Genomic DNA, 24798 nt, shown 5'->3' on the forward strand with positions numbered 1-24798 from the left:
GGATATTAGACCCGCCGACAGCTGCAGGGAGGGATTTGAATTGAGCAAACCGCATTATTGGACGGATGAATCTCTTCCCAATAGTAATAAGTCATCAAATATAATTCAAATTAAGTACACACAGGGAAAGGTAATTGCTGTCATATTGTTAATTTTTTTTTCGAAGAGCTGCCGGTCAGTTTGAGAATGAAAAATAGGTCTTAAAGGGATAGTTCGGGTGTTTTGAAGTAGGGTTGTATGAGGTACTTATCCGTAGTCAGTGTATTACTTACAGTAGATGACGGTTGGCGTGCCCCTAGTTTGGAGAAACAGACAGGAGTACCGGCACCGGCGCAAAGCAATAAACCGCTGTGGGTCAGGGGCCAGCAGCAAAACATATTTTAGCCACCTAAAAGAAAGGCTCACCTAAAAGAATTATATCCGTTTAAGCGTACGCTATATTTGGAATATTTTCACGACTTTATCTTGCCGTCAGACAGCCCTTTCTGACAGGGAACTGAACTGAAAGTGAAACTTATCTATGCTCTCTCCAAAGCCAGCAGGCTCAGATGACAAAAAAAAGTATAGATACGTTTTAGTTCAGTTTGCTGTCGGAAAATATTGTAAATATAGCGTACACATAAATGGATGTAATTTTTTTTCTGTCGGCTAAAATCTGTTTTGCTGCCGGCTCCTGTCCACAACACTGTATTGCTTTGCTCTGGCGTCGGTACTCCTGTCTGCTTCTAGATGCTAGGGACGCGCCAACCGTCATCTACTGTAGGTAATACACTGACTATGGATAAGTACCTCATACAACCCCACGTCAAAACACCCAAACTATCCCTTTAATGTGCACCTCAGTTTGTCTTGGTGGGTTTGGAACACACACAGTTTTTCTCCAATTAATTGCTTTGCTGTGAAAAATATTTCTGCTTATTTTAAAGCTACGGTAAGAACTGAACTGAACACAGTATGCTCTAATTACTGTCTGACACACTGGTCTTCACTGGATTTCGCTTTATTTCCTAATGATTGAGTGTTATCACATCTTCCTCAGGTTCCGCTGCGTTTGCCCTCCCGGTTATTTCGGAACGCTGTGTGACCTGGATGTGAATGAGTGTGAAGTTTCACCTTGCCTACACGAGGGCATCTGTATCAACACACCCGGGGGCTTCAAGTGCGTCTGTCGGCCTGGATACTCAGGTAGCTCTTTACCCTCAGGTGACACGAAGATCAATACGAGAGTCTAAAAAAGCTTATCACGGCCGCACGCCATTGAGGCAACTCTGACACAGATCTGGCTTAGTGTAAAAAAAAAAAAACACCCAACTGCTTCACAATACTTGCTTTTAATTAGCCCGCCTGCCTCTGCGAGATACAGCGGCGGCCTTTCAGTAAAGCCAACAAGAGATAAATTCACGTCACCCATTTTTTTATCTGATGAAAACATCTCAGTGTCAGTTAGTTGCCTTTTTATTTCATTTCATCAGTTTCTTTAGTCTCAGATTGTTGTTTTACTTCAATCCATTTGTCTTATTTTCCACTCAGACAGATATCAAGCTATTTTAGCGCGTATGTGTGTGTGCAGTATCTAAAGAAGCCGATTCCTGTCAGGTACTGGGAAGATTAATTTCATTTGTCTTCCCCACTGTATCATCAATTTATCCTTCCCCAGTTGAGAGAGGGGGGGAAATCTCGGAGGTATTGCTACTCTGGAGAGCCCAGCCTGACACGCATGGCCCAATTCCCACAGAAGCAGCTTTTTATTATTAGGCCTCCGCACAGCATAGTACAAGTCATTACTTTTTCTGTTGCTCTAAGCTCATCTGAGGAAACAGGGTTCCCCAAGAGAGCAAGCGGCCAGAGGATACAGTTTGGATTGGCTCAAACCAACTAGAACTCGTACAAAATATTTGCTCTAGTAACACGTGTAACAGCAACTTTTTCACAAAAAACTCAAAGTGCTGCTGTGTGACTTCTTTTTTTTTATTCCAGTCTAATAGTATATTTGCCGTCTCAGGGGTGATTCATCATCACGTCATGTTTGCGCAGCCTGATTGGAATTGATTGTAATGTTATTCTGCTTTGATGGTACGATGCGTCGTCTCCTCTATCACTGAAATACTGTAACTCGTTGTGTCACTTGATGGTATTATCATATTATTTGCTTCAGCCATCAGGGAGGTCGCGGGGTGTTTTTTTTTGCATATCAAATGACAACATTGATTTTGAATGGAACAGTTGAAGCTGCTTACTAATAAATCAGTCTGGTGCTATATCTACTCACTTTCATGGGTGTGATTAAGCTATCATGACACTTCATTCCCACCTGCGTTGCTATTCATATTGGATTTCCTTGGTTGTTGGTCAGTGCATAGATGTTTTTTTCCGTTTGTATAAATACTCAGGCTATTACCTCTCTTTTCTAAACTACTGAAACATTTTAAAGCTTTTTTTTTAAATGTAACATGTTTGATCTTTGAGAAATAATTGAAGCAAAAAGCCAGAAAATTGTTTTATTCACATTTCTGACACTTCTGGCTGCTTTTATCCTTTTCTTTTTACCTTTCTAAACGTCTCTATGACCCACTTAGAGGGAAGACATTAAGATTAAAAAGCTTTTTATCTTCCTCTTTTCCTAGCCTCTTAGCAAGCCAGGTGTCAATATGAATCACTTGTTCAATAGTTACAGCTTTAACCTAATCACATGCTTTATTTCTAAATACAATGTAATATTGTTCTCCATGCGTCGTATTGACAAACACTGTTACGCTGTAAGTCAGTCTTGGCAGTTGCCTAAATCGCAGCTGTCTGATCATTATTTAGGATGTTTTGTCTAAAAAGGCTCTGCAATCCCGATAACGTATCATTTAACTGTACATGGGCGCCGTGCTCTGTGCTGAGGTCAGAAGTCATTACGGCGACATGATTAATGGGTAATCTTGTTTATATAAATCACGCTTTAAGCACACTATTCGTCACCTTCTGTTTCCTCTTCTTCGCCCATCATTAAGGAACATGTTCCCTTGAGTGATGGTACAGTGCAATCAGCACATTGTTGCAGCTCCCTCAGTCAGCACATTGTTGGATGATGACGGTACGGCCCTGGCAACGCTGTTTGCTGTTAAGGCTTCAGTAAATTCACTCTTTTACTGGCAGAACTTGATGAATAATATTTGGTTATTATTTCTATCTTTGCCACTGCAGAGATCTGTTGCTTTAGAGATGTAGTGTACATTTAATGTGAGTGGAGTAATGGGATTTATTAGCTGTATCAATACAGAAATGTAAGAAAATAGAAATAAACGAGTAAGTAACACGTAAATTATGTACATAATGCTACAATATATAACACAATATATGAGAAAAATAAGTAAATAATAAAAAAATATGAATAAGAAGTTGGAATATAAGAAATATGTACACATATGCGCATTAAAGACATACAATATACTGTATAGCATATAGCCACAGTGCAATTAAATGAATAAATGTTGCTACAGTGAGTGAGTACATGACTTATACATGTGTTTTTGGGCTAAGTACTAATTAGAATGTATTGAGATTTTTCTTAAAGCTATTTCAGACCCTTGTTGACCAGTCTGCAGCATTAAATATTCAATATATAATCCCATATCTCATTCATAGTTCAGTCTTCTTAATGTTTTATGTTGGGTGTAAAATGCCAGCCCAGAAGCTAAAGTATTTAATGACTTCTGACCTAAATAAAAAAACATCAAAATACATTATGTGAGCATCGGTCGGTGGGTAATGTGATATAGAAGTGTCATAATGAAATGTGTGTATTGAATGAATAAGAGATTTTTCACTTATCGCTTCATTTCCCTCATCACACTTCTGTATTACATTATCCATAGTGCAACTTTCTCTTATTATATTGGGTTCAGGGATTGTTTTTAACCTCTTGCATTCATAAATTGTGAATTTTCCAGTTGCAGTTTCCCAAGAAATGAGTCGTTTTACGTTCTGTAATGAGAGAACATGATTTTTTTTGTGTACAATAAAGACGGTTTGTGTATTCTCTTTCATGATAAAACACGGGAGGCTAGAAATAAATTCTTGCTCCTGTTGTCACCATGTTTGTTTACATCAGTGTCACAGATGAAAAGCCAACCAAATGATTAACGACGGGTCAGTCGTAATTTTGCATCTCACTATTCCTGGAAGTTGAGATTTTAGGGGTGGTACATCATCTTTTTTACCACTTTAGTGAAAAACAACATCACACAAATTCCTGTTTGTAGAATTAGCTACAAGCCATTTATTTTTAATTCCTCAGCTAAACGAGTCACTTCTGTGGATCTCTCTGAATCAGTACCTGCTGTAATTTAGACTACTATATAAACACCGTGTTTTCCCAACTTGTGTTCTGATTTGTTGGCAGAAGGGAGACTAATTCTGACACTTTGTGTTATCTGGTGGTTCCCTCACAGCTTGAACTCTCCCCTCCCCTTCATTCCTCCTCTGATCTCGTTGCTATTTTTGTGAGGTCTGCATAAATAATAAATATCGTCAACAGCTCTGAGTAAAGCTGACTTACTTAGTGAATCCTCCGAGTTGTCATAAATGTGGCTGATGGACAGTGAAGCTATAAGTTGTTTTGAGGACAATTCATGTGTTCCCTTTGAGTCAGCACATTTGGTGCAGTACAGTTTGTTTTGAGGATTGTGCCTTAATAGACGTGGTACTGTGTCGGCACAGCTGTAAGGATATACAGTGCGTATAGTATAGTATGTGACACACTTATTAGTTCAGTGCCGCACTTCACTGAGTTCTCTCAGTGACACTGACTATTGTCGCAGCACGCGCCGTTCTTTAATAGGCTAGAGTCGTATATATCATGTAATTAACTTGACACACTTTTTTCAAAGTCTTTCTGATTAATTTAGTTAATTTCGTTAAATAACTTTAAGGTGTTTTTAAAGGGTCAGTTCACCCAAATCACAAAAAAAAAAAAAAATTATTTGCCCTAGTTTTGAGATACTTTTGCCTCCATCCCAACTTCATGGAGGAAGTAACCGGGATGCTGTTTCTCGAATGAAATGGGTAAATTGGCCTTTTAAAGAAGTCATGCTGCTTTATGTTTATAGTTTGTGTTTTGTTAATTTGTTTCACAGTCACTTTTTTCACAGTGGACTACCTCCGGGTCTGAAAAGTGAAGCCAATGCAGAAGTGCCTTAAACTTGCATTCTCTCTAATAGCCAGCAGGGGGCGACTCCTCTGGTTGCAAAAAGAAGTCTGATTTTATAGAAGTCTATGAGAAAATGACCCTAATTCTCACTTGATTTATTACCTCAGTAAACATTGTAAACATGAGTTTATGGTCTCAATCGCTAGTTTCAATTCTTCTTCAATACAGCATGATGTTCGTTTAGTAAATTATGGTCCCATTTAGAGTCAAATAGACCATAAAGCAGGGTATGCTTTCGGGCGTGGCTACCTTGTGATTAACAGCTCGCTACCACGGCATTGTCCGTTCTGGGAGTTGTCTGTGTTTTTGTCTTAGAACTTTAACCCTTTCACAGTGTGTTTTCAGTTCACAAAAGTTAATTGTAACATTTTGTTTGCCCGAAAAACGTCTTGTTCAGCGTTTGGTTGTACTTAGCTCCACCCTCTCGTGTCACTTCTGGTTGCAAAAAAACAAGATGGCGTCATCCAAAATGCCGAACTCGAGGCTTTAAAACGGCAGTCCACACACCAATGGGTGATGTCAGGGTTACTACGTCCACTTATATATAGTCCATGCTTTTTTTAGAGAAATTATTTTATTTAATCAGCTGTTTATTGTTATTTCAATGTCAGCAGGGCACCAAAAACAAAGTCACTTTAATTCAACGCAGACCAGTTTTTTACTGAATTGAAATTATTATTTTCATGATCCATTAACAATAAACAGTCTAACACCCAAAGATATTCAATTTAAACTCATAAAAATGCTGAGAAAAGCAGCAAATGCTCATATTTCAGAAGCTGGCACCAGTGAACGTTTGGCATTTTTGCTTAATAAAATACATAGATGATGAATCAATTATAACTATATTTTCTGTTGATAAAATAGATAAAAAAAAATGGATTCATTGACTATTGTTTCAGCTCTGGTTTAGATATTTGTGAGTCAACATTTTATTACCTGGCAGGCAGACTTTGTCTTCAGTATTAACAGCTCATCTGTCATTTCGCCGTTCTTTAGAGATCTGCGGTTACTGCATATAACTGTTTTTGTTCCTAGTCATTAGTCCTACTATCATCAGCCACATAAGCCCGATCCATCCTCTAAAACTCAAATAACAGTTTGAACAAGTTCACATGTAGAAAACTAAGATTAAAAACTTGGTTGAAACTTCCAGTAGGAGAAAATATTTCTGCTTCATGCTTTGATTCAGCTGCTATTCATGTGGCAGCTGAATACTGATAATTAAAGTTAAAGTGTCAAACAGAATCACGAGATACAAGTTAAAGCCACTTTGAATTATGTTTTTTTCATAGCAAAACTTTTCATTAACAACACTCAAGGTATGTTGTCAGAAATAGAGGAATGAAATGTGTGCAAGAGGTAACTTGAGGTGAAGAAAATAACAGAAATCCTTGCAACACTAGTTAACTACACACAGCACACTCGTGTTTACCATCCCTGCCAGATCACTTTATATCAAAGGTTGCTAAAGAGACCAGAGAGTAAAAACATGTCGTGATGGTGATGAGGCAGCTTTATCTGGACAGCATGCTGCTGCTAGGAGACAGTGCTTTGCTCTTAGTTAAAGGGAAAGCGGTGAAAATATTCTAAATATAGTGTAAACTGATGTTGATTTTTTTAGGTGAGTCTTTCCTTTAGGCTAAATTAGTTTTTGCTGGCTGCCCCGTCCACAGCTGTACATTGCTTTGCTTCCTGTGCGGTAACTCCTGTTTGTTTCTCCAAGCTGGGGGCGTTCCGATCGCCATCTACTGAATAATACACTAACTATGGATAAGTACCTCATACAACCCCAAACTATCTCTTTAAGGCCCAGATGCACCAAACTGACATCTAAGAACTAGCAGCGACGAAGGCTGACGCTTGGGCCAGACTGCCCGTGTCAGCAGTGCGGGACGGCTGCCTCGCTGAACTGCTGCATGTCCCGCGCATGGATTGTCCACACCGGCAGCGTTTCTGCTGCTGCTGTGCTCCTACTGCCAGCTGTTTCTTTCTACATTGAGTTTGCCTTTCATAATGGCCATTTAATTTCATTATAAATGTCATTTATATTTATTTTAGACAGAAAAAGGTTAAGAAGCGTGTGCTAATTTATAAATAATAGTAATAATTCACAATTAAAAACCCCTATACTTTATACATTCATGTAGCCATGCAAGTCACTGCATTTCCTACAACACTGTCCTGCAAATATTTCAGAATAAAAGCCTTGTGTTAACAAATGAAGGAAATGAAAGCAGAAAATGTTGATTTAAAAATAAATCTTTACTTTTTCCATATCCGTGACATATTCTACAGATATAGACATTAAAACAGAAGTAATGTTGCTGTTATAATGTCAGCATACAGTCAAAAGATCATTTTCACTGTCTGTTGTTGCTCTGAACCATATACGGCTCGCAGTAAAAATAGGCGAGACTGCGAATCTCTAGAAGAGACGGAGCTGCGCTGTGTGGCTGCTCTAACCTGTTAACATGGACACCAAAACAAAAAAACAACAGAAGCTCCGAAGCCGGCACGCGCTGCTCATGCAGGCAGTCTGGTCAGGGCATGACTGTTAAGTCGCCTCATGTCGCCTTTGTCTTTGCCAAAAAGTTGCGCTTCACCACACTGCAAAGACTACAGCCAAATAGTACGTACGTTCTAATCCTGCGTGAGAGGAAATAACTCTCCATACCAGCAGGTCGCAGTAGTCTGTATTCGTCATTCAAAAGGGGAAACTGGAAGACCGAGGACGGCGGATAAACAAGCTGTTGTTATGATACATACATGAAATAATCTTCCTCTATAATAATCCTCTTACTTTTACTCACCGTCGGGTGAAAAAACTAGGGCGACAGTCGCTCACCGGCCAATAGATAATAATCCACTTGTAATTACACACATAATTACACACATACACATAATTACACAATGAACTCAAATTATCATTTTCAAAACAGTAACGCTTGCCTTATTTTTGCCCTATATATGATTTGCCGACTATTACTATCAAATGCAATACTTCTTGACTGACAACACTCAAGTCGTATTATTCTTTGTTGAGAATTGCTTAAAAATTGTCTTTGCTTGCAACTGCAACACCACAATAATAACGTGTAAATGTGTCTGTAAAATACAGGTGATGAGTTGTTGACTAGGATGGCTCTCTAGTCTGTCTCTAGTTTAAGGTCTTTGCGAGTTGATTTTCGTATTATGCAGTTTTCAAATAATTGATTTTCATCTTGTATAATTGTCCAGGATGTGGTTCGGCTGACAATAACGTAGAGAATGCTGCACAAATGTGTAGTCATTGGGCTAAAACATTTGTCCAGTGCGGACAATTCAATTCATCACTCTCTGTTGAGGGACAAATGTACTGTGCAGACCGGATGCTAGGATTTCATTTGGGCAGACATAAACAGCTTGAATGGAAGATACTACTACAACAACAGTATGATTTTCTCTGCTTCAGAGTCAGAGTTAGTCATGATGAAGGTTGCAGTTACAATACAATCTGAAAAATACATTGTCAGTAAAAAGTAAGTAGTGTGACCTGAGTGTGAATCACATCCCGAAGATCTATTGAAAATAACGAATGATGTTGGCAAAGCAGTTTGCATAGTCAATGGGAAACAGTTTTTCAGATAATCATTACATAGCTTTACAATGTAAATATATACTGTATGTAACCATGTGGATACAATTGAAGGATAAAGGTGGTGTTTTTTTAACTTTTTGATGATAATAAACAATGAAAATGCTAACAATTAATTCGTCGTGACATGTCTTTGTAGCCACAGCTTGATAGATTATCTGTGACTCACACCTCCACTGCATTCAGAAACTATTAGAAAAACATATGAAAGAGCCATACTGATGCGTTTTGTCAGCATATTCCTTCATTGCAGTAAACACAGCCAGAGTAGTTTGTCAGAACAGAGTAAGAAGCACGTGCAGAGATCCAAAAAACACAGTCGCAAAGGTGTTGCAGAATTATAAAAAGTCAGGCTTTAAGGTTGTTTTGTTTTTACAAAGACTTGCGTAGATGTTTGAGGTTTTTGTAGTAGTACTAAAAAATACATTTCTCTTATTGAGTTGTTGAATATGTAATGTCTCACTAAAATATGCTTCATTTCCTATAGGGGCACGGTGTGAAGTTAACATCGACGAGTGTGTTTCAAACCCATGCCGGAATCGTGGGAAATGTATCGACGCGCCTAATCGATACCACTGCGTGTGTCCAGACGGCTTCATCGGGCTCCACTGTGCAACCGACATTGATGAATGCATGTCGGCGCCTTGTCTTCATGGGAGGTAGAGATTTGTTTTTTTTACCGTCATTAAAAACAGAAAGACTGCAAATGCAGTGCAGAAATTGCATGGAATTATTTTTAATTATACTCCTTGCCAGCGCATATGTCACATGTTGTAAGGAGCTAATGTGATGCGCCTGCAGGTTGTCTTTGTGGTCTCTAAATTATAGTTGTTAATTCCGTTGAAGGGGAAACACTCAGTGGTTGAAAAGGTTATATCTCTCTAAAGATTCTGCATTAACTATACGGCGAAATACCTGCATGTATGAATGTGTTTTTGTTGATTTCATTCAGTAGTGTGATATTTTAAGAATCAATTCCGACCCCATCTGTTGTGGCCTTCTCAGCTGTAAAGATGGAGCATACTCATACTCCTGTCTCTGTGAATCTGGATGGACCGGCAGCAGATGTGAAACAAACATCGACGTGAGTTGAGTTTAATTAATAAACCTGCTGGGTGTTCAAGAGGAGTGTCAGGAGAGTTTTGTAATCTTTATGTGGCCTTTGGTATCACTAACTATATTGATTTTTCTACAAGATCAAGTCAATTGAACTACCGGGATCATGTAAGCATTGTACAAATACCTGATTAAAAGATATTGCTTAGTCTAATGCCTGATTGATTTAAACCACAGCTTGTGCTGGGCTCTAGAGATAAAACATTGAGTTGCTTATAATGTCTCTGTGAGCATTCGGTTCAATGGATAATCTGCTTTTTAACTACTAACAATTAATTTTAAACCAAACACTATGCATTTTAAATGGTAAATCCTGCATTGTATGGTTGTATCTTTAAAAAATATTTAGTATCATTGTTAAAGTGCCTTTGTCTTTTCATCTGCAGGACTGTGCTTTTGGCCCCTGTTGGAATGGAGGCTCATGTGTGGATCTTATTGATAAATATGCGTGCTTCTGCCAGGATGGTTATACAGGGAAAACTTGTGAGAATGACATAGATGTCTGCAAAGACGCCACGTTTGATGTCTTGCTGTGTTTCAACGGAGCCACCTGCCTTGACGGCGAGGGATCAAACTTTACATGCAGGTGAGTTGGTCCACTGTTACAAGTCTTTTATTGCTTTGATGTACAGATACTAAAAAAAAGTTGTGAGTGGTAAATGTGTCACAACTATCATGGTAAACTGCATATGAGACTGGAAGGCTTGATAAACAGCATACTTGCCAACCCTCCCCGATTTTCCCGGGAGGCTCAAGTTTTTCATTGCCCTCTCCTGGTTTCCTTCCGGGGTCACAATTCTCCAGTATTTCTCCCGATTTATGACACATTTTCACACCTTGTTTTTTCCTTTTTTGTTATCACAACCTGTTTCTGGCACTGTACAGCAAGTATAAGTCTTAAAAAAGCCGTCGTGGCGCAACGCAAGCCATTGGAAATAATGGTTTTCGGACAGGTTTCAGTGTGGCCGTTGTCGCGTCGTTTCTGAAAGGGCCATCACTGAGTGAGAGACGGAGAGAGAAATGGAGAGTTGGCTACTAGAAATACTCAAGCAGGGGCAAACAATGAATGAATGAATTAAAACAGATGAATATTAGTTATTATTTTGTTGTTTTCATTCTTTAAAAGTAACCAGAATGCAGGAAACAAAGTCTCTGAAACTCACATTTTTCCAGACTTCCTCCTTATTTTTGAGGTCTCAATGTTGGCAAGTGTGATAAACAGTCAATACTGAAATATTGGGGAGTTGCAAGGAGGGAGTGCATCCTCCCTTATTAAGATCAATGTCCGTGTTCTAGGAATTTGGCTTGTCTCACTAAAAACACATCTTGTCTCACAACAGTGGTGCATTTGTGCATTTATACACAGCAGCAGTCCTCCAAGTTGGCTGCAAGTGAATCATTGCTTTTAAATTGCTGACATGCTCTCCCCTGAGTGATGAAGTGTATCTGAATACAAGGTGTATGTAGTAAGTGTGTGCAGATTTGACACGCAGCAGCTCCCTGGATGCCTTACAGTTAATTACATTGTCTAACCTTGTGCTGATGTGCTGCTATATGCTCGGTGTCATGATTTAATGTATCCCCGACTACCACCGATAGGTCGGTGCACATCACAGTGTCGTATATTGATGCACTGGACTGCCTACTGCCTCAGCACAGCATTTTTCATAATGTTTACTTTGTTGCAGGCTAATTTGTGTGCGTATATATATTACAGAGAGGCTGCGTAGCGTATGTTGTGCATTCACAGATAAATGTGCACACTAAGGACAAACAATGTCCTTTAGTGTCCTGCTGATCTGCAACATGATTGTGCATTGTGTGCACTTTCCAGAACAGAGGATTATTTTGCTGAATTTGGACATCAAATGAACTTTACTGTGGTATTATTAAGTGGTTATTGGCCTTATTTAGATTCAGTACTCAGTACAAAGAGTGTGATGCTGATGTAAAAAAATATTTTACACCACCAGAAAACATTAATACAGACTAAGCTGTTGTGTTAGAGTGACAGCAGGTTCCAATCTTGTGTTTTTGGTGGAGGAGGCGACCCTCTTGTTTACATTCACATCTCAGACTGTGACTTTAAAATCACATTAAAAGATTTTTTTTGAGAGTCAAGCATATTTTGTACATCCACATATTTTTTTCCCCACTTGAATGGAGAGAGTTTGGTCAGGCTAGCACACCAACTAATGGCCTAAAATATGAAATCAGTCATGCAATAGCTTCTTGGCCAGACCACGTCCACAATACATTAAGTACAGTGTTGTTTTTATTATCTGCATGTTATGTGTTAAGTGGTACGCATTCATTTTTACACTTGTTCGACAAATGGCCTCAAAACCACTCCATCCTCTCTCTGTTATGGCGGTCAACCAAGAGGTTATTCATGCAACCCTTCGCCCATTTCCTGTAGATGATCACATCAACTGTGCCTCACAGATCTGTTTACAACAGATGTCACATTACCAAAGAGGACATTTTAGCCTCATAAATAGAGCAGGAAATAATCAGGTTGATGGTAAATCTGAGAATCTGCATTGTTTCTTTCCCATTGTTCTGCTTGTGTCAACTTTTTCTGATGTCAAATATTCCCAAAGATGTTCCGTGAGTTTACGGTCTGGTGACTGTGAATTGGAAATCCATGCAAGTCAGCAGACCTTGGTCTTCCTTTGGCCTCAGGTAGCTTTGATGCATGATCAGGCTCATTGTCCATCTGGAAAATGACTGCTCTTCTACAAAAAACTTAAAGCCGGTGGGGATGACATCTGCAGAATCGAGCGGTACCTCTCTTTGCTCAAGGTGTAGCTTATCCTCTGCAAATCACCCAACCTCACAACAGAAAGCCTTTACCGCACCTAAACATTTCCCCTTTGTTTACCTGTGGGTTTTATGCACTGCTGAATCGATCCATTTTGTTTTATCTTCCCCTTAAATGAGATCTCTAATTTTAAGTTTGTTATCTTGAGTTTTCAGCAGTTTTTTTTGGTATTGTGTGACATGAACAGGTTTTGTTAAAGAAATTGATTAGCAGTAATGATATGACCATATTCATTAATTCCAGCTAGGGACACAACAGCCAGGGCCCTTAGTTCGAGAGCGGTCCTTTGGCAACACCATCTGTTAACTACGCTGTTTTCTCTGAACTTCATTCAGGTGGTATGGAAATATCCTGTGCCAGAACTCCAAAGTACTTTGTCATGGGTCTGTCACTGTTTATTTGTGGATTTGTTGTTGGATTTATTATGAATATTTAGCTGCAAGTTTGACTAATGCATTGCTGTTTCTTTCTCAGGAGAGCATCTGGATGTACACACTTGAGTTGTTCAGATTTAGTATACTGTAGACACTGTTTGAGTTCAACAGAAAGTAGGTTACTACTCTGTAGGTGTAGAGTTAAATAATACTGAATTTCAGATACTTTTAGAGCTGCAAAGATTAATCGATTAGTTGTCAACTATTAAATTAATCGCCAACTATTTTGATAATTCAATAGTTAATTGGTTAAATATATTTTTAAGAAAAAAAAGTAAAAATCCTCTGGTTACTGGGGCACCGCTCTAATGAAAATAATCGTTAGTTGCAGTCCCCACATATTTATTAGATATACAGGACTTGAAATGATAATTGAATTAAAAGTAGTCATTTCTTAAAGGTAGTATTGATAACATTCAGCCACTAGATGTCACATTCTCCCTCCCCCGTTCCATTGCATTCACTTCACAACAAGTCGTTGCCAGGCACTTACTGTCAGTCTCAGACATTTATCTGTTTTTTCCACACTAACTGATGACACAAAGATATCACGTGATGCCTGCGTCATTATACTATTGGCTCACAAGCCTTGTTAGAAGTGGGAACCAAACATCAGATATCTTCCACAGAGATAAACAAAAAAATTATTTTGGATGCGCTAAAATTTTTACAATGATTAATTCTGAATCATAATAATTTTTTTCAGGAAACTCTGCACCTTTCTAAAGGCCATGAAGATGTATTATTTTTTTTTAAATATTAATTTACATAAAAGTTTTATCAACAAAACCTTTAAATCAAGTTTAAACATAATTAGTTTGAATTGAACCCACTCTTTTTTTACCGCCTGCTTTACCGATTCCACTGATGTGTCTCTGAAGAGTCCAGATTTCTGTTTTAAATAATATACTCTAAAATAAGAAGCAACGACTGACTATGAAAAAGCTGTTTTGATAAATAATGAAAACAAGCAGTTCTTACAGATGCAGCGTGTCAGACCCACAAGAAGGAAGTGACAGCGCTGTGCTGCGAGACAGCCTCCCAGTCTGAAAGTATGATATGTTTTCTTAGCTGTCCACCAGGTTTCACGGGGGATTTCTGTGAAGTGGATGTTAACGAATGTTGCTCGGCTCCCTGCCACAACGGTGCCATTTGCCAAGATCTTATTAATAGCTACGTCTGCCACTGCAGGTCAGGTGAGTCACATCCGGTGAGTTTCTTCACGTAGTTTGAAATGAGGCAACCAAAGCAGGTTTTTATTTCCCTTTTAAAAGACCTGTTACAGGAACCCTTTGTAGCTCATGAACAAGATTACGAAGACACAGCCTAGATGGAAACACGTTTTTTGAAGTGAACCATAACATTTCACTGTGTCCCAGATGTGTTAGAGTACAGTTTACCATATGTAAACCATGTTAATACTTACAGGATGCCCATATTGGATTGAAATGGGCCACATAAAGTGTCACTAAAGGTTACCATATTGCCTGCATAGCGTCTGCGCCTCAAAGCCGTTCAAAAGTCATCGGCTTTTCTCCAGGGAGAAATTTGTCGCCATACAGTACTAAAAAAGACAGTGATAAAAAGACGATACGGACCCAGGCCTCATTAAAATGTATGTGGCGTCTTACTCTTTAGTGAAAGCCTTTTCTTGTCTTTGTATGTGTGTGAACCCAAAAAGAAGCAAATCAATGTAGGAGAATCTGATTGATATTCACTTCAGAGGGTGGAAGTGGGAGAGCCCGGGCTCACCACGGCACTCTGTGGGCTTTTGTTCCTGGCAGGTTGGACAGGCCTTCACTGTGAGGATGACATTAATGAGTGCCTTCCACAGCCCTGCAACCAGGGGATATGCATCCAGAATGATCCGGGCTATGGCTACACCTGTTTCTGTCGGCCTGGATTTGTGGTGAGGCTCCCCACCTTATTCCCCATCTCCCCGTCTTTTCTCTCTCTCTTTTTTTTTTTTTTTTTATTAACCTTTACCCTCTTGCACCCTCACCTCTTTTGTTTACAGTCTGATCATTATTTATTTATTCCTATTGCAAATCAGATTCATTTCTCGTACAGATAACATGACAACATGTGACATTTTTACTACTAATACTACTTAATATCAGGGTTGTCAGTCGATTAAAACAATTAATGGCGATTAAATGCATGATTGTCCTTAGTTAATTGTGATTAATCGCAAATCAATCGCACATTTTGTATCTGTTCAAAATGTACCTTAAAGGTATTTAATACTCTTATCAATCTTATGGTAGTGGACACATATGCTTGCTATATGCATATGTATATAGTTATTATTGGAAATCAATTAACAACACAAAACAATGACAGATATTGTCCAGAAACCCTCACAGGTACTGCATTTAGCATAAAAAATATGCTCAAATCATAACATGGCAAACTGCAGCCCAACAGGCAACAGCAGCTGTCAGTGTGTCAGTGTGCTGACTTGACTATGACTTGCCCAAAACTGCATGTGATTATCATAAAGTGGGCATGTCTGTAAAGGGGAGACTTGTGAGTACCCATAAAACCCATTTCCATTCACATATCTTGAGGTCAAAGGACAACTTTTAAAATGGCCATGACCATTTTTCCTCGCCAAAATTATGCGCAGGTTTGGAGTGTTATTTAGCCTCCTTTGCAACAAGCTAGTATGACAGGGTTGGTACCAATGGATTCATTAGGCTTTATAGTTTATTATGATTCCATCTTCATTCTAGCTTTAAAACTGAGCCCGCTACGACCTCCGAAAGATATTGTTAATGCGTTAGTGGCCTTAAAATGAATATGCATTAATGCTACTATAGCCCACCTTTATATAAACAATTTACACCACAAACAGTTACTTAGGAAACAATATGACATTTTATGTTAACGTGCATGAAAAAAAAAATAATTTGAATTGTCAGTAATCAGATACTATCTTGCATCACTTTTTTAAGTTTTAAAACAGCCTTTTTTTATTGTTATATAATCTCATGTTCCCTACTTAATGCCAATTTAATTATTCAAGCTGTAAATATTACATCCCATTTAGCATCTCATCGCAGAGTTACAGGACACATCTGAAGGCTGTTTATTTTCCACACACACAGGGGAGGAACTGTGAGCTCAACTATGATGACTGCCTGTTGAATCCATGTCCAGAAGCATTTTCCTGTGTAGATGGCATCAACAAGGTCAACTGCCTTCCTCCTGTTACGGATGCTGTTCCCTTGGCGACTGTAGTCAAGAACACCACTCGCGGCTCCACACCCAGGGTGCAGACGCCAACACTCAGCCCGGCAACAACAGCTGAGGAATCCACAGGTACGCAGCACACTGTGCATGCATGCAAGTACATGCAGTCGATACTTTTGCTCCACGACATTTATGTGACCGCTATAATTACTAGTTACCTTCCAGGTGAATATATTACATAAAAAATCATATAAGCTTATACATTGCTAAAGATCAAACCATTGGTTACCAACCGTTTCGGCTTGTGACTCCTTATAAAAAAGCTAGTTGGGGCCACTTTTCACATTTCAGATGTCTGAGTTGTTTCACCAAAGAGACATTCACCATCACATCGGTTTCATCCAAATAACTGCTCGAGGCCCAAAGAGGTCAAAATATTCCACAAAAAATTCAAAAGATTAGAGAAAAGTCTGAAAAATAAATTATTATTTCTGCAGCAGAACTTTTCTTTTCATCTTTCCTAACCCATTCATCATCTCATGACCCCTCAGATTTCTACTGTGATTCTTTCGAGGGGCCCTGACCCCTATGGTTGGAAACCGCTGGACTAAACTAACTGTATCTAAAGTAGATAAACTACTAGTAGCTCTACCTCATCCAGCTTCAACAGTAAAATGCTGCTTAAACATGTTTTACATTATACTAATGCAAACACTCATGGACTTTTATTTGTAATGGAGTATTTTCCACTGTTGTAGTGCTACTTTTATTTAAGCAAAGGCTCTGATCATACGTATGGTGCTGTGTCCTTGTGCTCTCTTTTAACCCTCATCCTACCAACCTATTTAACATACAAAGACTACCGACTGAATAAACTGCTGTAAGAAACAACCACCTTAGCAAAATGTTAACTCGTTTCCTCTCAAAACATTATTAGTTATGTAATAACGTCATCTGAAGAAAAAAAAAAAGGTTATTAGTTTAGGAAAGTTACAGTTAATTTGCATATTGTGTAAAACGAAAATAGACAAATGAGGAAATCTGTGTCTGCTGTATAGTGGTGCAACAGGTCAACCTTCCCACGGTTCGGTTTATATTGCGGTTTTTGGTCACGGTTTTGATTCGGTTTGTTTTAGAGACAAGATAAAGAGAAACATTTCCAATGTGATTGAACTCCAAAATATATAAATCGATTGATTGATAGTAATGAATGATATTTCTATATTATATGAAACCATAACACAGATTTTATACATGATATACAGCAGGCTACTTAAAGGAACAATATGTACGACTGACAGCGTTTAAAATGGGTACTGCAGTTCAAATTCAAAGCATTGGAGCCGTTGCCCGTCCGCTCCTCTGGTGTGACTGATAGCAGTTAGCGCACGTTTTCACAATTTGAGGGTTACCTTGTAGACACAACCGCATTAGCCACTGGCCACCAGCAGTAGTCGGAATCACTTCACCGAATGTGTGTCTCAAATACTCGCTGCCTTGATAACCCAGCTGCACGCGGACCACAGAGAGATGTGCCGAGGCTTTTCAGGTCTGGTAGAATCTATAGTTAATGTTATCTCTGTTGATCCAGTTCGTTAGCTTGCTTCCATGGCTGCAGAAGGCTGTGTTTGTGTGACAATTTGTTTCATATGTGGCAACGGGGTGTCGAAATGGGCAGTGGACGGGATCACACCGATTCCAACAAATAAAAACAGGCTTTCCGGACCAGAACGTAAATGTCAAAGGAGAACAATCCTGGCTGGAGCATTGTTGTCAGAGAAGCTAGTATTTCAATTTAGCATGTTTCCTTAATATCTCATTACATATCATGGTCATTTCTATTCTGTGTTATCTATTAAAACTGCATAGGCTGCAGTTTGGTGCTTTAATACATTGGTATTTAAAACTATTATATAAAAAGCACTAATTGAAACAGAAAACCATGATATGAAGTCATTAGGAACCCATTGATTGACACAGTCGTGAAATATTGGAGAGATAGAATAAAGCACCTGTGAGGTATGACAATAAGTAAATCTCTGGGGTCTGCAGGGACCCCAGTCGGTAGGAGGAGGGTTAACTAGACTTATACGCAGTTACGCTCAGTTCCTAATTGCGAAAGACATGTACGACTTCAAAGGCTGCATAATTTTAGGAAGTTTCTATTTCGCATCAGTTCAAATTAGTTTCTCATTTTTGAACCTGTCTGTGTGTTCAGGATGGTTCTACATAACTTTTGATTTGAACTTTCTTGTTTGAGGGCAAAACTTTAGATCGATATGATAATGAGTTATATTTATATACTGTAAAACACAGACTCCTGGCATCTGGAAAGAGAATCATTGTGAATATGGCAGTGTGTCAACCCAAATTAATGTTTCTCAAGTCAATTACTATGCTATTACTTCCATTCACATTATGTGTAAGAAAGTGACAGTAAATTATTTAAACTGATAAGCCATTACACCAATCAATTTGAACTGATGGTGGCCCAGGAATTTCTTTTTTTGGGGGGGGGAGGGGGGTTTAACAAATTACAAAGCTATCCTTCCCTTGTCCTTCCCACCCAAACTTTTTTTGCTGCACAAGGTTTGCCAGTTTTCAAAGAGAGAAGACTCCCACTGAGCTGGTACTCCAAATGTGATTTTAGAGCCTTTGGAACATAGCAGGTGATGATATATTAGCTCTGATTGAGAGATTGTCGTAGTTTGTGCAGCTGTGGGGAAAGAAAATCCTGTTAAAATCCAGTTTTGTATTGGCCACTAAAGTTCATTCTCTCTTTCTATTTGAGAGCAATAATTTGAAAGAGTGGTAAGTCCAATCATTATTTGGCACCACATCCTTTAACACTCAAATGAAGACACAGAACACAATATGTTATACATTACTGGTATTGGATTGAGTTGTCCGTGTGAGAGGAGGAATTCGGAGCACTGGGCAGATTGTTACTCCTTGACAGATGAGGTCTGTCTACCTTTGAAACTGTTCACAGAGCTGTAAAACAGACCTATTGAACACAGACGAGCTTGAACCAATTCAGTGAGACACTCTGAAAATCACTGTGGGCCAAACATAATGGAGTCCTCCCCGCTGCACCTGATCCAGCCCTCATCCAGCGCATATTGCACCGGTTTAGAGAGGGTTAAGACACTGGTAAAGAAAAACAAGCCCAAGCATCTATATGCACCGAAACATCTCTTTACTCTTTTACATATGAGTGCATAATCAAAGTAAATAAGTTTTAAAGTAAGGGGACCCAGAAACTCGTGAGTTTATCTAACTAGGTCACCATCTAAACGCATGCAGTGCCCTTGGTGCTGCTTGAAATAGACTCAGACAGTGCTCCTTTAAACCGAAGACTGCTCCACAACCTTTGAAATATACCACGTCAATGGGAATTTATACATAGAGGGGCTATACACTGACAGTACAGGATACCATCTTGTCTTAACAACCTAAGAACATATGAATTAGCTCAAAATGTTGATTTTTTTTTTCTCTTAAAGGAGCTGAATTCGATATCCAGAGCATAAATATAGCAGCAAACAACTATTGTCTATGTAAAGATATAGAGGAGTAATGTTTACCTGAGCAGAGAATGAAGTCGCTCTCCCTCTGTGTGTGCTGTAATCCGAGTTTTTCTGTGATTTGTTGACATAGCCGGGCCGGCCGCTTGTGCTTTTAGTGCATGTTTGTGCATGTGAGCGTGCCTCACTGCCTAGCTCACGACCGCCGCTCTGCCTTGCGCTAATACGCCGGTTCTGTCCTTACAGACGGCGGCATCCAGGGCTGGCTTAAGGCATAGGCCATATAGGCGAAATACACTTTTCATCCCTGTAACTCTCTTTCTCACACTTCCGAATCCAAATTTTGCCTAGGGCACCAAAAGGCCTAGAGCCGTCCTTTGCGTCGTCGCGGAAGCGTAGTACCCACCCTCCGGTTCCCTCTCAGGTAAACACTGTTATCTCTTTCAGCGTTTTTTCTGTTGTTTCCAGTGTTAACACTGCTAGCTGTGAGCCGCCGGCTCAGCTGTCGCCATTTTCAGAGCCGTGCGGAGGCAATAGAAATGCTCCCAATCTCGCATTTAGCTCCTTTAATTTTGATATTTAAAAAATAAGTTCACTTCAGGAAATAAGTAGCTACAAAAAAGAAACCTTATTCCACGAACCGAGATGAATGTCTCCTGGATTTTTCTTTTTGCCCCCCATCGCTATACATTCAATGCTGAGCTTCACACTATTTTAGCTCTACAATATGAGAGCTGATGGGAATCTCGAGAGGACATTGCTGGTGGAGGGAGGCTTACTGCAGCTAAGCCACGATTTGGTTGACTTTCCTTGGAGTGATCACCGCGGCGCAGGTGAAGCTGTTATCTGTCGCTGCCACGTGTAGGAGAAATGAAATTACTTAAGCTCCTCAAAATCAACTTGATGAGTAAGAGGTTAGCCAACGTGGGTCCTTTCAAACATGTGCCGCCTGTCTTGGGGCTAGTCACCTTGTTGACCTTCAGTTTAACATGCATGCATTTGTTCCGTGTGGCACGTTAAGCATTTGTCTTTATGATTAAGTTGGCATTGCCTGATTAGTGTGCTTATAACCGTTTCGATATAATCAGTGACTCAGCTTTCCTAGTGAGTCATGATGACGTCAGCAGTTATGATGAATATTCATGAGAAAAAGCAGAGTCTAAATTTGTCATTTCATCTGCAGTTTATGGCCTGTGAGTGTGCTCCTGTAAACTGTCAGTGCAGTGCGTTGGAGTAATTTCATCAGTTATTTTTAAAACCAGACAACAGAGACATAATTAGACAGTACATTTTTAAAAGCCATATTATATTTAGGATTTTATTCCTCTGTGTGTGTCAGCAGTATAATAATATTCAACTAAATCTTACATCACATATCTTGACTATAAGACATTTTCTGCCAGTTTTGTAGGTACAGTACCGAATGACCTTTTGCCTTCCCTCAGGGCTCTGAAATTGCGAGGATCCAGGAATGATCCTCAGCAGTATTTTATCTCTGTCCTGTGACAAGTTCAATCAGTCAGTCTATTACCTTAGCCAATAAATCAGGCATGAAACAGGACTCTCGTCCTGCCTTTTTTAAAATAAATGGGACATTAAGTCCATATCAATTAAATCCCTCCGCCTAAAATCTATTCTCATATTAATTTATCTTAAGTCCATTATTCTCCAAATATATTTTTCTAGAGGAATATCTGGTGCTTTAACCTGTCTGACATCCGCATACAGTCTATGCTGCAACATTGTCCAAGTTACATTAAATATGACTCATATCAATTTTCTCACCTCTTTTATGGACATGTATTAAGACTGGCCCTAATTAAATCTGATCTGAAAGATTCATTTCACGGAGTATTCCCACTGAGGCAACTTTCTTTTCCTATTGAAACTAGAAAAGCTTTTGAACTGAGTCCAGTGGTGACAACCTCCTTGGTCAGCATTATGTTAGCCCTTCTTTTTTTTATCGTAACAGCACTAAAAGACAATACTGATAGTGCTCAAAACAAGATATTGAAAATGGAAAAATTAAGGATCGTACACATTTACAATTTAGATTTAGCCCGACTAGTTACTTGAGACGTGGATGAAAAATCTGGTGTGAGAATGTAAGGTAGCGGTAAAAACAGGAGACCTTTGAAGGAGAGACTAAAGCTAAACTGCTAATGAGGTATGATACTGCCTCCTGGCAGCAGCCTCAGACTGCATCAAAGACTACATCAGACTAAACAAGGCTTTAAAATTAATGAATAGCTTTGTCTCTGAGGGGTAATTTTCCATCATCAGCATTGGCAAACCCCATTGTCAGGAGTGAAGCAGAAGACGGCACAGCATTTTTGCTGCGTGCATTTATCCTCATTAATTCACTGATCACAGCAGGTCTGCTCCTTATAATTCTCACTTTTTTCTGGGGATTTTCCTCAGGGTATTGGTCATATTGCTCTCCAGAGAAAAGGGGGGTATTTAGGTTAGCTTGTTTGCCAAATACCCTGCGGGGGCCCGCTGTCAGATCAAAGGGGGTCTAGCCTATTAGGACTCAACGCGTAACAAATATTGATAAAGGTCTCACTTGCAGCTGCCCGATTAATCATGGCAACAACTTTAAAGGAGCTTTGCTGATTTCTCTAGCGTAATGATTTATTTATTTATTTATTTTTTCAGATAAGAACAGACAGAGCATGAGACAGGTGCATCCAGGAATGCTTTTCATTTTAACAGGCTCTCCGGTTTGACTTTTCTGCAACAAATTGCACTACTTCCTTCAAATGAGAAATATATTGAGCATGAGTGCCCCTAATGCTTGCCTCCAATTGCAGTCCGAGTCAATCTTTTAAGTTTGTCTGCGTCACTACCCCCAATAAGCTTGCGGGCAGTGGAACTTTCTACTGAAATGTCCCATAATTGCCCATTCTCATGGATGATATAAGCCATGTTATTCCACTATAAAATGAGGCATGTAATAAACTTGTATGAATACGTTCATTTCAGCCAAGACTCCCCCCCTCACCTAATATAGTGCCATTTGCATGCTTCACAGCTTCGTGGCAAATAAGACTATTTACAGTACGCCTGTACAGTGAGAAAAGGAAAAAAAACTGTGATGCTACCAAGAGCCCTTAAAGCCTTTTTTTCTGCTTTCCAAATAATAATTATCTACTTTTTGCCTTCCCACACTAAATCGCCTGCACTGTGCAATACTCTCTTTAAGCTGTATTTCATCCATGTTGCCAAGGTTATGAATATGGATACACACATAGATGACAAACTGAGTTTTAAAGACATTGTTGATTTTACATGTAAGAAAGCTAGTCAGAGACTGTTTTTAATTGGGAGACTGAAGGGGTTTGAGGTCAGTCCTAGTCAACAAACTTAAATATCGCATGATTAATCATTCACGTATCTTGAAGTCAGAGGTCAAGGGACCCCTTTGAAAATTGCCATGCCAGTTTTTCGTCGCCAAAATTTAGCATAACTTTGGAGCATTAATTAGCATCCCTTATACTCCTTCATCTATTAGCTAGTATGACATGGTTGGTACCAATGGATTCACTCTAGATTTAAAACTGAGCTCGCTACAACCTAAAATCCTAAGTTGCATTAATGTGTCGAAGCAATTAATCGAGTTCAAACAAATTTGCGTTAAAGTGTTATTATCTCATTTTTATATAATGATTTGTATTTATATTTTCCTGGGTGAGACCAAAGACGATGTTCTTGCCTCGGTTGGACAATAAAGTTTATTCTATTGTATTCTATGTAAGTTATAATGGTTACATTGTCACTATGTAAAGTCTGTTTTGTGGAACCCTGGAAGAATAGCTGCTGCATTGTTTTAGCTAATGGGGATCCTAATAAACTAAACTAAACTTACCGATAAAGATGAAAAAAACACGTATGAGTGGGACATTTGCTAAGGGAATAGGATTATTTTGTACATTTAATGATACACAACAGAAAAAAAACACTTAAGATACTTTTTGATTTTAGCAACTTAAATTAATATGGTAATTATTCATATTTATTATATAGAATTGGATGCTGTTTATTGCATGTTATAATAATAATAAGAAGAAGAATTGTTTATTTAGTATAGCACCTTTCATAGAACATGAGTCACAGTTTTTTACAAGAAAAGAAAAAACAGGTAAAACCATCAATAAAACAGATGTTAGAAAGCACAAGTTGACACAAAGGCCAGTTTGAGTGAGTGTTTAGCTTTTTTTAAAGGCGTCAACAGAGAGCACAGATCGAATGTCTATAGGAGGAGCATCCCACGGTGTCGGAGCCGATACTTCAAAGGTCACCTTTAGTTTTTAGTTTGAGTGCGAGGGACAACCATTAAGCCCTGGTCAGAAGACCTAAGTGACCTACAGGTGATATAAGGGTGGAGCAGCATGTCAGATACTGTATGTACTCAGATGCCTGGCCATGCAGGACTATATGTGTGAGAACTAAAACCTTTAAGTGAATCCTGAACTTGATGGGAAGCCAATGTATAGAAAATAAGATGGGTGTGATGTGAGTCATCCTGCTGGACCTGGTCAACAGCCTTGCAGCAGCGTTCTGGACCATTTGTAAACGGTTCAGAGACGACCTGCTGTGGCAGGTGAAAAGGGAATTGCAGTAGTCTAGCTGGGGTCATATAAATGCATGAATGATCATCTCTAGCTCAGGATGTGATGCAACAGACCTAAGTTTAGCAATGTTTCTTAAATGGAACGGGTCAACGATTTGATATGTTGATCAAAGTCCATGAACTGATCAAATACAACACCTAGAGTTCTAAGATAGGCCTGTACAGCGGAGAGGAGGGGCCAATACAACGAGCAACCTTGGAAGCTATGTTGTCTGAAGCAATGATAAGGACTTCAGTC

At 39.1% G+C, this 24798-nt stretch overlaps 1 protein-coding gene across 1 annotated transcript in view; it reads left to right on the forward strand.

Annotated features, from left to right (window-relative positions):
* The window catches only part of eys (eyes shut homolog), a 206291-nt gene that overhangs the window by 101545 nt on the left and 79948 nt on the right, over positions 1-24798 (forward strand). Inside the window, exons 28-34 of the mRNA XM_074646369.1 lie at positions 1040-1185; positions 9319-9490; positions 9837-9915; positions 10334-10533; positions 14277-14401; positions 14990-15114; positions 16316-16529. Of these exons, the coding sequence (XP_074502470.1) occupies positions 1040-1185; positions 9319-9490; positions 9837-9915; positions 10334-10533; positions 14277-14401; positions 14990-15114; positions 16316-16529 (1061 nt within the window). The remainder of the gene's footprint in view (positions 1-1039; positions 1186-9318; positions 9491-9836; positions 9916-10333; positions 10534-14276; positions 14402-14989; positions 15115-16315; positions 16530-24798) is intronic.

This window comes from Sebastes fasciatus, chromosome 9, assembly GCF_043250625.1.
Source record: "Sebastes fasciatus isolate fSebFas1 chromosome 9, fSebFas1.pri, whole genome shotgun sequence".
Classification (NCBI taxonomy): domain Eukaryota; kingdom Metazoa; phylum Chordata; class Actinopteri; order Perciformes; family Sebastidae; genus Sebastes; species Sebastes fasciatus.